Here is a 16,875-nt window from a genome sequence, read left to right as displayed (position 1 = left end):
ATTTTAAAATAGAAATAATATCATTTTCTATAACACAAAATTAGTTTACAAGACAAAATTAAATGGAGTTTGGTACAGCTGACACTAGCCCCCAATTTTATTGTTTTTTTAAGTGTATTATATGTGTATATATATATATATTCTTATAAAATTGTCCTCCTAACTTAAACTTATCTTTTCGTGTTCCCCTAGGTTTTTTCTTCTTTCTTTCATATATATATATTCTCTTTTTTCTTCACCTCAGTGGAAGTGAACAAATATCTTGAATCTCCAAAATTTAGAAGTTGATTCCGTCACGGTTTGTTTAGCAATGTGCACCGAAATAGTAATAGCTGTGGATTCCAACACTATTAAAAATAAATAAATAAAATAATAAAATAACACAATCTTATGTCTATGAGTCGAGCATCTTACATAGTTCAACAAGTACCCTAGATTATTGAACACGTTCAATACTATTCGATAAAATAGTTCAATGGATCAAATCGGCATTTCAACACATAACACAACTTAGACAAGCTCCACGCAAGCTTACACAACTTTTCCGATAATATTAGAGAGGCTTGTAAGAAATCCATCTTTCGAACATCGCAAAACATTCCTCGGGGTTGCTCTCCGGAGCTACATGGGCGCCTCCCTTCAATATATAAGCAGCACATAAAATATGGTAAGATACGAGATCTGATAAGATAAATTTAATTAGTTCTAACTTAATTCGAGCCTAAATCTAACTAACTTGATCATGAACACAAATTCAATCAAACCCAATTATAAATTAAATTTATTATATTTTAAAACAATTTGTAATTATTTGTATATATAGATTTTTTATTTTTTATTTTTGGTTTAGATCTACCATCATACACAAATTTGATATTGGATCTAAAATATTTATTCGACAATTGACCCAATATCTAAAATTTGGATCCAATCCCGGTGAAATGAATTGAATATCAACTAGACTCGGATCTATTGTCATCCCCATAAAGAACAAAATTTAAATTCAAATTCAAATGCATGCGTGCATATGGCTATGAATTCTTGCCTTGACGGTTGCAAATGTCATGTTATTGGCGTAAGTCCTCGTGTACCTGTAACCATACGATGAATCTTTTACAACATAAAATTTTAAAAATTTCATGGGTAACTATTTGATAAGTTTCTTTAGAAAATATAAAAATTCATAATCTAAAAGGGTATTAAATAATATAAATAAAAAAGCTCCGGTTACATAGGCATTTTTGCAAAACTATTTATTAGCACTTATTTTTTTGAAAAAAAAAATTACATCAAATACACTTTTTTTTTTACAAAATTTCTATTTAAACAGAATTGGTGTATTATATTGATGAGACATACTATTTATATTGTCAATGAATCTCTTAGAAAAATTACATGCTCAAAATCTAATTTTCATTAAACTAGATATTGAGCATGTATTTTTATTATTTATAACTTTTTTAGATATTAACACAATCAATGTGTACATAGATTAATTAGACATTTACAAATCATTGGTCGATCGAACATTTCTTATGTTATGTTTTCTTATGTTATGTTTTAGGGAATTTCTAAATTGTATATACATTAACAATGTGACTGCAAGCCTATTTATATATGAAATATAAAACCGATATAAATTAAATTAACATATATATATTAACACATCGAAATCAAACTAATGTTGCACAATCAAGAACTTACATACCCGGCAATTTGCCCACGTACAAGCCATTGTCTCCACTCATCCATAATCGAATAGTTAAGAGATCTAATCCACGCTTGCGTCGAAAGGAAAGGCATAACCATGTCGTGGTCACCGCTACATATGTTGTAAAAAAAAGATTATATGGTCATAAATCGAACATAAATGCTTGTACATTGTCTTACCTATATATAAGTGATCTATAGCCTTTCGTGCTAAGATACGCGTGAATAGGAGTGCTATCCCACGTCCCATTAGTGTAAGGCAAACTACGGTTACATCGCTCCCACAATCCAACAATGCTCCCCTACGCATATTATAATTCTATACTCATATGATTATAAATTTTTAAAGAAAATGTGTATGTATCGATGTATTCTTTTAGTTTTGCTATGTAATAAATCATACCTCTCGAATATGTAGGGCTTCTTGCACACTAGGATTGTTAGCCCAAATAGGAACGTATTGATGCCTATAAGTCTAAGACCAAAAAAAGAAAGTCCGTAGATTAGACCATTGATAGGGATTCAAGCAATATAAATGTAATTGAATTCTTACATAACATTTTTTAGTGCAAATTCGCTCTTCATTGTAAAGTACTCGATGCCCATTGCGTGAAGATCTTGAATCTATACGTTCGCACGTTGGGTCTAAAATTTGTTCACCAGACAAATCATCCACCAACTACAAAATGCAAGATCGAGTAATTATTCAAGTGGGGTGCAAGAATTGGCATAAATAGAAATGAAATAAAGCGTGCAAAGGACTTCTTGCCTGATGGAAAGTGTCGAGATTATCCAAACACGGATGGTTGCTAGAATCTACATTCACGTAGTTCCCTTCACAAGTTTGCATTAACGACTGCAGTCGAACATAAGAGGCTTATGATAAAAACGACAAAATTGAAACTTGGAACAAAGTTTTCAATATTGCAACCGAAATTTCATATAATAAATAACCTCATAGAGTTCATCGGATATTAGTCCCATCCCGTGAGCGAATGGTATCTTGTAGTTCCCTTCGTCCGGGAATGTTGCGCCGTTGCCCAACACATATCCCTACAACCATCGACTCCAAAATCTTAGCGATCACAAATCCTAGCTAATTTTTTTTTCAAAATAAAAAAATAAAATAAAATAAAATAAAATTCTAAAACAATTTAATTAAGTTTTTTCTGATTAAGTGTGATAATTGAATCAATGACATAATATTGTAAGATAGGAACTATACCATTGCACTATATCTTTATTTTTTATATATAAATTTATTTGTTAATATATTTATAAAATTATTATTTTTAATTATATTTAATTTAAAATTTGGGACGGACTGAGAGCACGACTCGATATTGATGGGCTCGGAAACAGCCCGGTTCATACTTGTGTTGCGCCAGGCATGGCCTAAATTTTTTCGAACTTTTTTAATTAAAGCTCAAGTATGATTTTTTCGTATTGGGTTCAGATCGAATTTTTAAACTGTGCCTATTTTGTGATTTCTCTTGTAAGAACTGAAACCTTGATGTTGATCCGAGGCTCAACTCCCGCCTCATTCCCTACATCGTGCAACAAAGACACATTAAAAAATAATTAGATCGCTACCATAAGTTCATGATGACAAGTACACGATGAAAATTTATCCACTAATCACTATACCATCGGATATTAACCGAGCAATAAAGGGCACCGTCATGCCGGTGTATGAGCTCCCTCCAATGTAGAATGGATTCGATGCAAACTCTGGATGATCGATTAACCACTGAAAATATGAATTCATGTTTATTAATGGAAAGCATAAACATCAATTATAGGATGATCAAAATAAATAAACACACACCTTTCGAAGAAATTGATAAGCTTGATGGCAAGATTGCGAGCCAGTCGAATGGGCAGCATTGAGTGTTTTGGCATACGAAAAGCCCGTTCCGACAGGCAAGTCCAAAAATATGATGTTTGTTAACTACATACATTAGTTTGATTCATTCATGGTTGCCGGAAAAAAGTAAAATAAAAATTTATATAGTTTTATTAATTTGTCCTTCTATTCTTCAAAAAGTTTTTTTTAGTGAAAAATATTAATATTTTTGTAATTTTGTTGATTTTTTTTTTATGCATACGACTAATCCTTCCCTTGCCCAAGTTCCTTTTTCTTCTTTGAAAAAGGCAAGTCGAACTGGTAAAAATGACTGTGTTCACTTTATATTTTTTCCTTACATGTTTTCTAAAAAAAAATGATATTTCCTCCGTCCCATTGAAAGATTATCATTTTTCATTTTTGTCTGTCTCAAAACAAGATTACCATTTCCTAATCTAGTAATTGTACTATTTATTTCACATAATAAATACCCTTTCAAATTACAATATATTACACAAATGTCATTATTTTTATATTACATCATACTAATAGGGGTATTTTTGTTTTTTTTACTACAATCCAATATAATACTAATATTCAAAAAATCTACGTGCAAAAAGCAAACGCCACCCTTCCAACGGGATAAAGGGAGTATATGATTAATTATTTTTATATTATCTACACATTTCTTATGTCTCACATTAAAAAAAAAAAAAAAAAAAAGGATATCGTTTCAAAATATTTCATAAAACAAACACACTTATTTTGCCCTTCAAAATCTTAAAACTTGTTTCGTTTAACGCGGATGGATTGTTCGTGTACCTTTGTCCATGCATAAGGATTCAAAGATAGCTTTGGCAAGCCCTCGTCTTCTCCCTTGTCAATAAATAGAGGCCCTATGGCAAATAACAATACTTCAAAAATATCAATTCAAATAAATCCCCAAATTGTTTACATATATTTTCAAATTATTTTTATAATTATATATTAATAATATTTTTCTTTCAAAACATATCATCTCAAATATATATTTTTAAATATTGCATAGATTTTTTATTATTATTGTTTTATTTTATTTTTTTTGTTGTTGTTGTATAAAATATCACTTACAAAACTTATTTACATTACATCGAATATTTATATTTATTCCTCTTTTTAATGATGTTATTTTTCTTTCAAATATTTTATTTCGAACTCTATTTAATATTCCGTATAACCATGGTTGCAAATTCTTTACTGATCCAACCAGATCCGATCAAGTCAATATATGACTTATTTGACCGAATCAATATATTATATATATAATCAATATATATTTACATATAATTTATAATATGATATATATTAAATATAATATAACATATAATGTATTATAAATATGCTGAAATATATATTAAATAATTATCATTTGGTTTCTCTATAAATAAATAAACATTATAAAATACAATTAAAACGCACTCATAATTTGACAAACCCTCTTTTTTCGACAACCTTTTTTTTGTCACATTAAGTATACAATAGTAAAATAAAAGGCTTTCCAAAAATAACTCGTTCTTATCCATTTTCTCAGTTGTGCTTTTATACTTAGTTATCCATTTTTTTTTAAAAAAAATATCACATATTCAGTAGATATTGAAAATATTATAATTTTTTTTTTCTTTTATTATATATTTAATTTTTATTTTTCGTTAAAATCCAAATTTGCTTTGAGTTTCTCAATTTTCAAAATATATACATATATTCTTAACATAATTTTTAAAATTAAAATGTTATCATTAATTTTTTATATAAAATATTACTCCATCAAACCACAATTACAAGAACTCAAAACCACATTTTCAAACTCAAAAGCAAAGGGTTTTATTCATTATTATAAAATACAATTCACCATTATTTGTTCATTAGTGTTTTGGACGGTATAATTCTCATAAATATTATTTTATTTTGGTCTGTCTCATAACAAAATATTCATTTTTTTTTAATAATTATACTAATAGGGATAATACTAATATATTACACAAATGTCATTACCTTTATATCATACAATACTAATAGGGATAATTTAGTTTTTTTCCCTTTATTTTGTACTTTATTTCAATATAATACTAATATTTCTAAAAATCCGTGCAAAAAACAAATGGATATATAGATATGTGACGGATGGAGTATATTTTTTAATTCACTCACAAAAAAATCAATAGTTTAATACTTCCTTCGTCCTATAAAAAGAATTTTATTTTTCATTTTCGTCCGTCCAAAAACAAGGATATTATTTTCTAATTTAGTACTTCTACCTAATATAATAAATATCTTTCAAAGTTACAATATATTCACAATACTAATAAGGTATTTTTGTCTTTTACTACAACCTTATATAATAATGATATTTAAAACTTTATGTGAAAAAAATAAATATTACTTTTTATATAGGACGAAATGAGTATAAAATATTATTTTTATATTATCATTTACGAAAATAATTTTTGGTACTTAAACGTAACAAAATATATTCATCTAAATATGCAAAATGAACAAACCCAAAATATTTATGAAAATATTTTAAAAGAAACCATTACTTTGAACCCTAAGTGAGGTTTTATTCTTTGAAAACAAACCCAGATTTATTTATACAGAATTCAACCCATTATATAATTTATTTTGATATTTAACATTATTGTTAATTGTCATATAATTATAATGATAATAAGCCAAAAACAAAAAAACAATAACAAAAAACAAAAATCATATAAAAAAATAAATAGTCTATGTAAAACATTCAAAACTTATAATTTTATTTCCAAAAACAACTTTCTTTACTCATGTTTTCAAAATTATTTGCCATTCATTAATCATCATTTTTTGTTCTAAATAAATATTATACTTAATCATTTAAAATATTACTACATAAATATATATATATATTATTTTTTCGAAACATTAAATCTAATATATATTTATTTATATTATATTTCTCTGTCTCATATCTATCTATCCGTTTATTTTTACGGAGTTTTAGAAATATTAGTATTACAGTGAGATATAGTATAAATAAAAAATAAAAAAGACTAAATTAACCTTATTAGTATTGTATGATATAAATGTAATGACATTTGTTTAATATATTGTAAATTAAAAAAGTATTTATAATGTTAAGTACAATTACTTTAAAAATAAAAATAAAAAATGAATAATCTGAAATGGCAAAACATATCTAGGGTTTGTTTCTTTTGGTTGAGTTTGAGAAAAATTGGTTTGAATTTGATATTAAAATAAAGTTTGATGGAATATTTTGTAAAAGGAAAAAAAATATACTCCTTCCGTCTCAATACAACAGTCTTGTTTACCATTTTTGTCCGTCCCAAAACAATAATCTCATTTTCATAAATAACCATATCACCGTAAAACTATCTTACTTTTTCATTATTATTACACAATTGCCACTGCTTTTTATACTAATATATTCACAAGGACAAAAAAGTCATTTATCCTTACTTTTTATCAACTACCTATATAATATCAATTTTTCTTAAATTCTGTGTCCAATCCAATAAAATTATACTTTTAAGACGGAAGGAATATTTTTTAAAAAAAATACAGAATCCAAATAATAAAATTTGAGTAAAAAAACATACCCGTAATAATCTAAAATCCAAAATAATGAATAAAAAATAAAAAATAATTAAATATTGACCTATCTCATAAAGGAGTGCAGAAAGTCCAGAGCAGCCAGGCCCACCAACTAACCATAGAATCAATGGATCATCATTTCCATTTGATGAAGACGATGACCGTACAAAGTAATAAAACAACTCCACGTTTTCTCCTTCATCTACTCCAATATATCTGTACATATATATATATATATATGTTACTTCATTTTAATTTTAAAAAATATTGAAATTCAAAACATACAAGAAAAAAAAATATATATATATAATCATATTATAGAACCAAACTTCAAAAGAATACATTTTTTATTATTATTTTTTTAGATTAAGTTTGAATAATAATTTGAATATAATATTTTATTAATAAAAAAATACTCCCTGCGTTCAGCTATAAAATATATTTATTTTTATTTTGGGATATCTAATTACAAAATAACAATTTCATTCAAGACTCTATTTTTTTTATATATATCCTTACTTTACATCAAATCATTACTTTTATAAAAAAAAAAAAAAAAGAAAAAAAATATTATTAAACTATTTTTACCTGTCCACTATAATTAAAATACTATTATTTTTTAAATTTCGCATAAAAAATAAATGTATATTTTTTGACACGGATTTTAATATGTACGCATAATGATTGATATTTTTATCTTCTAATTTATAGTAAAAATAAAAATTATAAACAAAAATACTTTATATATATAATATATGTGTGTGTGAATTGCAATTAAAATGAAGGATTTGTGATTGAATTTGGAGTTCAATAAATATTTGATTTGATTTTGAATTTAATTTTTTTTAAGAAAAAAAAAAAACTACAAGCCTCACACAATTTACAAGGGATCGATTTAAATGAAATTATATATATATATATATATTTATTTACCCGGTTTCGAGATGAAATGGAAGAGGGCCGTCAAATCCAGGGAGAAATTCGACGGGTGAAGCTTCGGCGCGGCCAAACAGGTCCTTAATCCATATGAAGAAGAAGAAAACGACGACGATACGGCAATAATAATACCTCATCATGATCGGTGCTTCTGCACCTAATGACCTGTTTGGTTGATTTATTTATTTGAAAACTCACTATTACTTTGATGACTAGGTTGGTCTACACATAGCTTGTTTCGTTGGATTTTCCAACCACTCCTCTATCATACTATATATATATATATATAATATAATATAATATAACTCAATGTACTTTTTAGTGAATAATTTTTCATAAATATTATTTAAAAAATATATATATATATATACATATTAATATAAAACGTATTATTGATTTATAAAAAGTAAATTATTTAATATAAAATATTGTTTTTATATTATTAATACAATTTTCAAACTACATATAAAAAATCAATTATTAAAAAACGTTGAGTGAACAGACTGAATATAAAAAATTACTATTATTTTATTTTTATTTCTCTTTTTAATAAATAAATATTTAATTTACATTTAAACTCATTATTTTTTCTAAAATTAATTTAATATTAATTACAATTTTATCATATTCTATATATTTGATTAAAATATAATACTTAAAATAGTTAAACATATATTCAAACAAAGAATTGATCTCTTATTTTATCACATACAAAAATAAATAATAAATAATTTCATAATTAACTATTATTAATGTTTGAATTTTTTAATTCTATTGGATCCACTTCAAATAAGACACATGCCTAATTATGCAACTTGAAATGAGCCTGAGCCTTGGCCCTGGCACATGATCCAAAGCTACCGACTTACCCTGATTTGATTAGGGGTGTGCATTCAGTTGGTTCGGTTCAAACCAAACCGAACTTTCAATTTTTACCGATTTTCGAAATATAAAAATTGAAATCGAAACCGAACCAAAATTTTTCAAAACCAAGTAAACCGAACCAAACTAGTTCGGTTCAGTTTTGTTTAAAACCGAAGAAACCGAACTTTTATTTATTAATATATATTTTTAATATACAATCAAATATAAATACTCAAAATTATAATATAAATTATTTATTTATATATAATTTATTACTATTTTTAAAAGTTTGGTATTTTCGGTTAATCAAAGTTAAAAATTGAAAATCATAATCAAGCTGAAACCGAAATTTATAAATTTGGTTTTGGACCGAACCAAATCAATTAACTGAACAATCCAAACCAAACAACACGTACCCAAAAAAAAATCGATTTTTTTTTGTTTGAACCAACCAATGCTCACCCCTAGATTTGGTCTCTTGTACGATCCAAGGCTGCCGACTTCTCTGACTACTGACTATTGACTACCCTGGCTGTCAACTACTCTGGCTACCGATTCCCTGGTTGCCTGACTTACCCAAAGCTACCGACCTACCTTGGCTGCCGACTTATCCCGACCCAGTCCCTTGTCCCATACTTGCCACTGGATCTGCATTTTTTTAAAACAAGACTTGATCTTGACCATCCGATCTAGGTCATTGATTATGGCCGTTGATTTGTATATATAAACAGAGAGAGCGCAGTCAGAAGTTTTTATACACTTCCACTTCATTCTAAAACTCTCGCCTTCTCTAGCCTCTTCAAACTCTCTCACTCACACCTTCCTACGGCGATTCACAGGCACCGTTGTAACTCTGTGGAGTTCATTTGACACGTTTTTCTCCCTGTTGTTGTTTGTAGTTGCAAGGGACTCGTTCAACGCTGTAGACATTTGTTTGTCTTATTTCTTTGTATGTGGAGTTGTTTTCTTTGTGTATTGTAAGTCTTGGGCCGATTCTTTTGTATAATCGCTAGTTATGTGTGTTTTAGTGTCGATTTTTGTTCCGAGTTTGATTTGAGACTGAGCTTAACCAAATCTAGTCAAAACTTTTGTCGATTTTCATAATAAAATTTTCGATGATTTTGTATATTTTTAATAACAATTAACTAATTAAAACTCATTATCCTACTCGAGAAAAAGTTGGGGAAAAGCATAGAGCGTGTGTGCTCTACTCTCGCCCTCGTTCCATCGGCGAAACAGAGCGGTATCTTAAAATAATATAAATATATTTTTTTATGTTAGTTATATCAAATCGTATCGGTAAAATAAAAAATTATATATTATATTAAAATTTTAAAATATATCTATTATTTTAACATATATTGTATTTTTTGTAATCCTTTCGTCTCTACTCAAAATACCATTTTTATCATTTTCGTCCGTCCTACTCTAAGTATCTCTTTCCTATTTTAGGAAAAATAATCATACACCAATACTAAAATAGACTTAACTTTTTATCTAAATTGCAAATATATCATTACACATACAATTATCTTTAAATAAAGTCAAAGCGCAAAAATGTCAAAAATTTCTTACATATTTCTACTAACTAATAAAATATTATTATTTTTTAATCTACAACAAAACTCCAAATAGCCTTTTTGAACCGGAATAGAGGGAATGTTCATTTGGTCTCACTTAATTTATCAACTTTTTCTATTTTTGTTCCACATAATATTTTTTATTTTTTTTAGAAATATAATTATACACTTTAATTACATTTTAAAATTTATAATTTATAACTTTTTATTTTAATTAAATTATTTAGTCATCTTAATTTTAATATATAATTATTTTTATTAAATTATATTATTTTTACTAATATATTTTTAATTATTTACTAATTACATCATATTTAAAATTATGTGTCTAAATTAAAGAGAATAAATTAGGTGGGATATGAAATAATATTTATAAAAAATTATGTACTTAAAAATAAAATGGATGAACAATGAAGACAAAAATTTGTAAGTAAAAATATATATATATATAAATATATATTATATATTTGGATAATTTCATATAAACATGGCATGTGTTGGGTTTGTTGCAATCAATGCATTTGTATGGTGACACGCAATTATTTATGTCACTTTTTTCCAAGTGGAATCCAATGAAATATTTCCTTCGTCCGCTACATTTACTCGCCGCGGTGTTTAAAAAATTATAATATTTTAATTATAGTGAGTAATTAAAAGTAGTGTAATGATATTTTTGTCCTTATTTTTTTTTGTGTAAAAATAATAATGTGATATAAAGTAAGGATATTTGTGAAAAAAAATAGGGTATTTAATGAAATGTAAACTTTGTAACTGAACGTTTCAAAATAGAAACATGTAAACTTTGTAAACAGGAGTATTATAGACTTGTTATTATACTATTAAGTTAGGGGGATAGAATGCCTTACATTATCCAAATTAAATAAAAGAAGAAATAATAATATTTATTTAAGATGATTTATATGTTTTTTATCACTACAAATAAAAAAAATTAATAATAAAATAGATTTTTATAAAAATAAAGAGTTTTTAATATATACTTTCACATAATTTGTTCTTATTTTTTAATTTCGTCTATCTTATATAATTTATTTTTTTAAAAAAAAAATTAATTATATATATTAATTATATTTTAAAATTTATAATTTATAATTTTTTAATTTTAGTTAATATTAATTTATAATTATTTTATTAATTATTATATTTTATTTAAATTTTGTATCTACAATAATAAGTCAATATTATCTAGGACGGAGAAGCATATAGTAATTCTTTATTATAATATCAAACTCATAAAAGGTTGGGCCACAAGCCCACTAGAATCCCAATACAGTCTTGGGCATAGCAATATAAAATTTGAACATGGGCTCGATTTTAAATATTAATATAAATTCACATAGATTTGTAAAAAATTATATTTAATATAAAATATTATTTTTTATATTAACAAAATTGAATAATTTATATTTTTGTTATTCGTAAATCCATTCAAAATTATTTCACTCTATCCAAGTTTGGGCTTAATCGGGTCTTTACAAAGTGGGCCTGGACCGGCCTATCTAGACAATTTAATTTTTAGTTCTTTTTTTTTTTTTTTTTTAATTTTACAATTCATATATTTATTTATTTTTTTGACGTTTAAAATTTGTTGCATTGATAGCGTGTTTGCTTGTTGGGATTTTGGGTTAGATATTACTATTTCAATTTATTTTATTTTATTTTATTTTATTTTATTTTTGAAAATATCAAATAAATATTTGTTTTTATTTATTATATTATATTAAAATTTAATTATATATTTTTTTTTCAATTTTTTATTTTTCTTGATTTCTGCACTTTGCGGTCTTTCTTTTGAACTGATCTGTATTATATATATATTGATATTTTATTCTTTATATTTTATATATAAATTAATTATATGTAATAACACATTTGTAAATTTATTAAACTTTAAAAGTATTTGTTATTAGTATATTATTACTTTTATTATATTAATAAGTGAATATTTTTTAATAAAACAAAAAAGAAATAGTAAAAATAATATTTTTAATTGAAATTGAAAAAGTATTGAAAATAACTATCAACACTTATTTGTCTTTTCAAATTATTATTTTAATTTAAAATTTTATTATTACCAAATTTAAATTCAAAATCAAAATCATATAAAAAAATATGAAATATTTTATAAAAATGATTATTATACATTTTATTTTTTATTTTTAAATAGTTAATATGTTGTTTGTTGAATAAAAAATACTCCTATATATAAAAAAAAAACAATAATAATAAAATACAAGTATCTAGTTTATTTGTATAGTTCGATTAGTGGCCACGTCTCTAGGGATTCCTCAACTTTGGATAAACAAAGATAATATATATATTTATATAAATCAAATACATTTTAAATTGAAGGACCGAATTTGATAAAAAAAAATAAAAATAAAATAAAAATTATAAGTATATTATAGAAAAAAAATATTTTCTATCTTTTAATATAAGTTGTATTTATTTTATTAAAATTTTTAATTTATTTTAAAATTTAATAGATTAAATTAAAAAAAAATTGAACTATCCATATTTGTTAAATTCAATGTATACTTATATTTTTAATGTTAATTTTAGTATAATATATAAATAAAAATAAAAATAATTAATTTTAAATAAATTTTACGTTACAATTTATTCTAACACTTTATAAATTATAGTATTTAAAACTATTAGATTATTATATAACTAAAATTTATATTTTTTAATTTAATATTTCAATTTTTTAGATTTAATATAAATATAACATATAAAATTAGAATTAAAATTAAAATTAAATTATATATAAATTTTGATTTAATTATAATATATAAATGAATTGTTTTTATTTTTATTTTATGTTATTTATTATTAGTAGATAAAATAATACTTAATTGAAGATATTTCTTTTTTTTTTTTTTTTTAAACACTCCATAAGATGTTTTCAAAAAAAAAATAAAAAAGTTCCAAAAATAATTTCAACTTTAGATCAAAAATCAATATAAAAATAAATAATTTTTTTTTTTTTTTTTCAGAAAAAATCCAAAAATATATTTTTAGAAGCCAATCCAAACCCACCTTAGTAATCTTAATATATATGATGTCTAGTAACGGTACGTTTGGTGATGTATGGGTTGGACTTGTGACCGTGAGGTCATGGGTTCAAATCCCCGATGCCTCAGATCTTAAGTTTGACTGGAGGTTTACTTACACATTTTCGGGTAGCGGCCGCGGGTTGATTATAATTGTAACATTATATATATATATATATTTTTTCTTATATTAATTATTTGTCTAAAAAATTAAATGTATATCATAAAAATAAATAAATAACAACATGCATAATAAATAAATTGGTCATTAAATATATATATATATACTTACAGAAGAAACGTACACATCAAACGCCAGTCCTATCGACAACACTTTATTTCAATAATATTGTCTGAAAGTTGACTTATTTGTAAGCATGCACATAAGGTTTGTTTTTATTTTTTATTTTTTTATTATTATTATTTATTCAATTTGATTAGATTTTGAATAGCTCATCAGTTCTTGACTTTTGAACCAGTCCAAATTGGCCTTTTTAAAATGTTACAATCATAATAATTGATTATTGTGAATTATTAAATTAAGATTTCCTGTGTAAATGGACATTGAATCGTGACCGTTCGTTTAATTAACGGCCCGGATAGTTGATTGAATTTTAAAATAGCATGAGATTATTCTCAAACTTTTTCCCAATTGACAAAATGGTCGTCCAAAATTACATAAGAGCCAATTTTTTGATATAAAGGTAATATATTCGTATAATATATTGTAAATTGAAAGGATATTTGTAACGTTAGGTAAACAGTATAATTACTAAAAAAAAAAATTGATAAATTGTCAATGGACAGACCAAAATAAAAAAAAAAAAAAATAGATGATTAAAGGACAGAGAGAATACAATATAAACAAAAAAAATAAATAACATACCAGATTTAGTGATCCAGTTTCATATAACAAAATAACAATTTACATACGAGAATTTCAATTCACAAAATGTTTAATAAATCTTTCACTAGATATACAATAAATTTTATGATTCAAAAGACATCGACTATCAATTTTTATTTATTTTTTTCTACAGTCCTTTGTGGATATCTATCCACAAGAAATTAGTTCCTATAAATTGTTATTTAATTTTAAATATATATATATAATGAAAGATTGATCAGTTATTTATTATTTTTCATTCAAATAAAATTATTGAAAATATTAGATTTTTTTTTTTTATAAAACTTGTGTATTTAAATGGGTATTTACAATCAAATATAACTTTGGACAAAAAAGTTATTTTTGTACATTTTTTAATTTAACATAAGAATATTTAATGTAATAAATAAAATCCGACTATTTAAATATTTTTACTAAAATAGAAGAAAAAATATTATACTTACAATTTACCCAAACAACTGTACACATGATTAGCTGTCCATTTTATTTTGGGCATGTGCTATAATAGAATTATTAAAATACATAATTATTCAGATCATTATTTTTTGAATTTGAAATTAGTATGGATCTGAATTTTAAATGAAAAAGCAAATGAATATATAGTTTTGAGACGAAGAGAGTATTATCTTACAAAAAGTAAATATTTAAAATAGAATATAATTTTTTATACCTCGGGTACAAAAATACCTTAAACTAAAATACTAAACAAATAAACACTCTATTTTTAATCTATCATTTTTTTGAAACTTTACACATTAATTTTCTTTTTCCATTCCATATAAAAAAAATAATAATAATAATAAGCATGATACCATATAAATAAATATCAAAATTAAAAACCTAAAAGAATTATGACAAAAGTAAAATATGTAAAAATAATTGAGATGGGCTAAGTATTACTCCCTCCGTTCCACGTATTGCTATATTGTAGACACAATATTTTATGAGAAGTGTAATTAGTAGATAATTAAGAATGTACTAGTGAAAATAATTATCTTATAATATAAATAATTATAAATTAAAATTAAGATAACTAATTAGTTTAATTACAATTTAAAAAAAATTAAAAAGTTTAAAATGAGATTAAAGTATATAATCATTTTAAAAAAAAAAATGACATGACATGTGAGACTGACAGAAACGGGGCAACGTGGACATGGTATGTGGGACGGAGGGAGTATTTAATTTATGGACTGAAAATACAATTTTATCTAACAACAACTATATATATTTGTTAATAATAATTTTTTTAAAAAATAATTATAATAATAAGGAGGAGTATAATCCACGGATAAGAACAGATATATGCAATAATGAAAAGACGAAAAAGCTCTCATCTCCGCCGTCAAAAGAATTTTCCGGCGACGGCGCCGCCGGCCTGACTTTTGCTCCGGTTATACTTCATCACCTCCTTCTTCAACCTCGCATCAATTTCTTCACCAAAATCGATTCGCGGCTGATCTTCGTCAATCCTCCCCATCCCGACGCTGACGCTCCTCGGCGGCGCCGGCGGCGGAGCCGCCGTAACTCTGCCGCTCCGGGCGGACGCCGCCCGGACCAGCTCCCGGAAATCCTCGCTCCGATCATCCGACCGGACCGAATTGACGCTGAAGCTCCGGGGCAGGTCCGCCGCGTGCAGAGCGGCGCCGCCGCCGCCGCGGAGGCCGGCGGCGTTTCCGGTGGCGCATTGTATCATGGAGTTGACGTAGAAGTCCCGGGCCCGGCAGAAAGCCCGATATGGACTTGTTATTAAACGGACGAAGATATTTTGCTGATTTGCCTTTGTCTTCATTTTTCTGAAAAATCGAAATTTTAGGGTTTTGGGGATTGATTGAAATTATGGGTAAGAAATTTTTTTGAGTTCGATTCTTTTTATAATGAAAGAATACGAAGGTTCCACTGTTCAAAGATTTTTGGTCGTGTTATAGGGAAATAATAATATATATATATATATTTTTTTAATAGGTATTTTGATGATTAATTGGTTAATAGACGCCACACGACTTCTGGGTGGAAATTAGGGTTTGAATATTGCGGGGTACCGGGACCTGAGCGCCACTCTATTGATGCATATTAAGGTGATACATAATAAGATTTTAAATATATTTTATTTAAAAAAGTAATAATCAATTCGTTACAAATCAAATGGTTCTTCAGGTTTTATAATAAATTAAAAAATAATAATTTTTTTGTTAATCGTGGAAGTCCGTAAATTTTTTTTTTGACATTTTTACTGTTTTATTTTTATGTATAAAGTAATTGTATGTATAATAATATTTTTATATAATTTAAAAATATATTTTTACTAAAATTATATATATATTTTTTAAT

General features: G+C 25.3%; 2 protein-coding genes across 7 annotated transcripts; both read right to left on the bottom strand.

Annotated features, from left to right (window-relative positions):
* Window positions 1-335: 335 nt before the first annotated feature.
* Window positions 336-8,365, bottom strand: LOC127264490 (serine carboxypeptidase-like 11). 6 transcript variants are annotated; one of them, XM_051294041.1, is made up of 14 exons: window positions 8,117-8,365; window positions 7,248-7,399; window positions 4,379-4,452; window positions 3,539-3,661; window positions 3,358-3,460; window positions 3,220-3,257; window positions 2,665-2,763; window positions 2,480-2,566; window positions 2,264-2,389; window positions 2,114-2,185; window positions 1,891-2,029; window positions 1,705-1,822; window positions 1,046-1,091; window positions 336-637 (listed from the first exon to the last, which is right to left on the bottom strand). In XM_051294041.1, the coding sequence occupies exons 1-14, from the start codon at window positions 8,257-8,259 to the stop codon at window positions 554-556; spliced, it is 1,404 nt and encodes a 467-aa protein (XP_051149998.1). In that variant the 5' UTR covers window positions 8,260-8,365; the 3' UTR covers window positions 336-553. The 6 variants fall into 6 exon arrangements, with proteins under 6 accessions (XP_051149998.1, XP_051150000.1, XP_051150001.1 ...); XM_051294043.1 differs by having other exon boundaries at window positions 1,709-1,822; XM_051294044.1 differs by having other exon boundaries at window positions 1,891-2,012.
* Window positions 8,366-15,651: 7,286 nt separating this feature from the next.
* Window positions 15,652-16,432, bottom strand: LOC127264475 (uncharacterized). Its single transcript, XM_051294022.1, has one exon. The coding sequence runs from the start codon at window positions 16,334-16,336 to the stop codon at window positions 15,890-15,892; it is 447 nt and encodes a 148-aa protein (XP_051149979.1). The 5' UTR covers window positions 16,337-16,432; the 3' UTR covers window positions 15,652-15,889.
* Window positions 16,433-16,875: the final 443 nt, after the last annotated feature.

This window comes from Andrographis paniculata, unplaced genomic scaffold (assembly GCF_009805555.1).
Source record: "Andrographis paniculata isolate CXL003 unplaced genomic scaffold, ASM980555v1 Contig70END, whole genome shotgun sequence".
Taxonomy (NCBI): domain Eukaryota; kingdom Viridiplantae; phylum Streptophyta; class Magnoliopsida; order Lamiales; family Acanthaceae; genus Andrographis; species Andrographis paniculata.
This window is presented reverse-complemented; position numbering and strand designations above follow the sequence as displayed.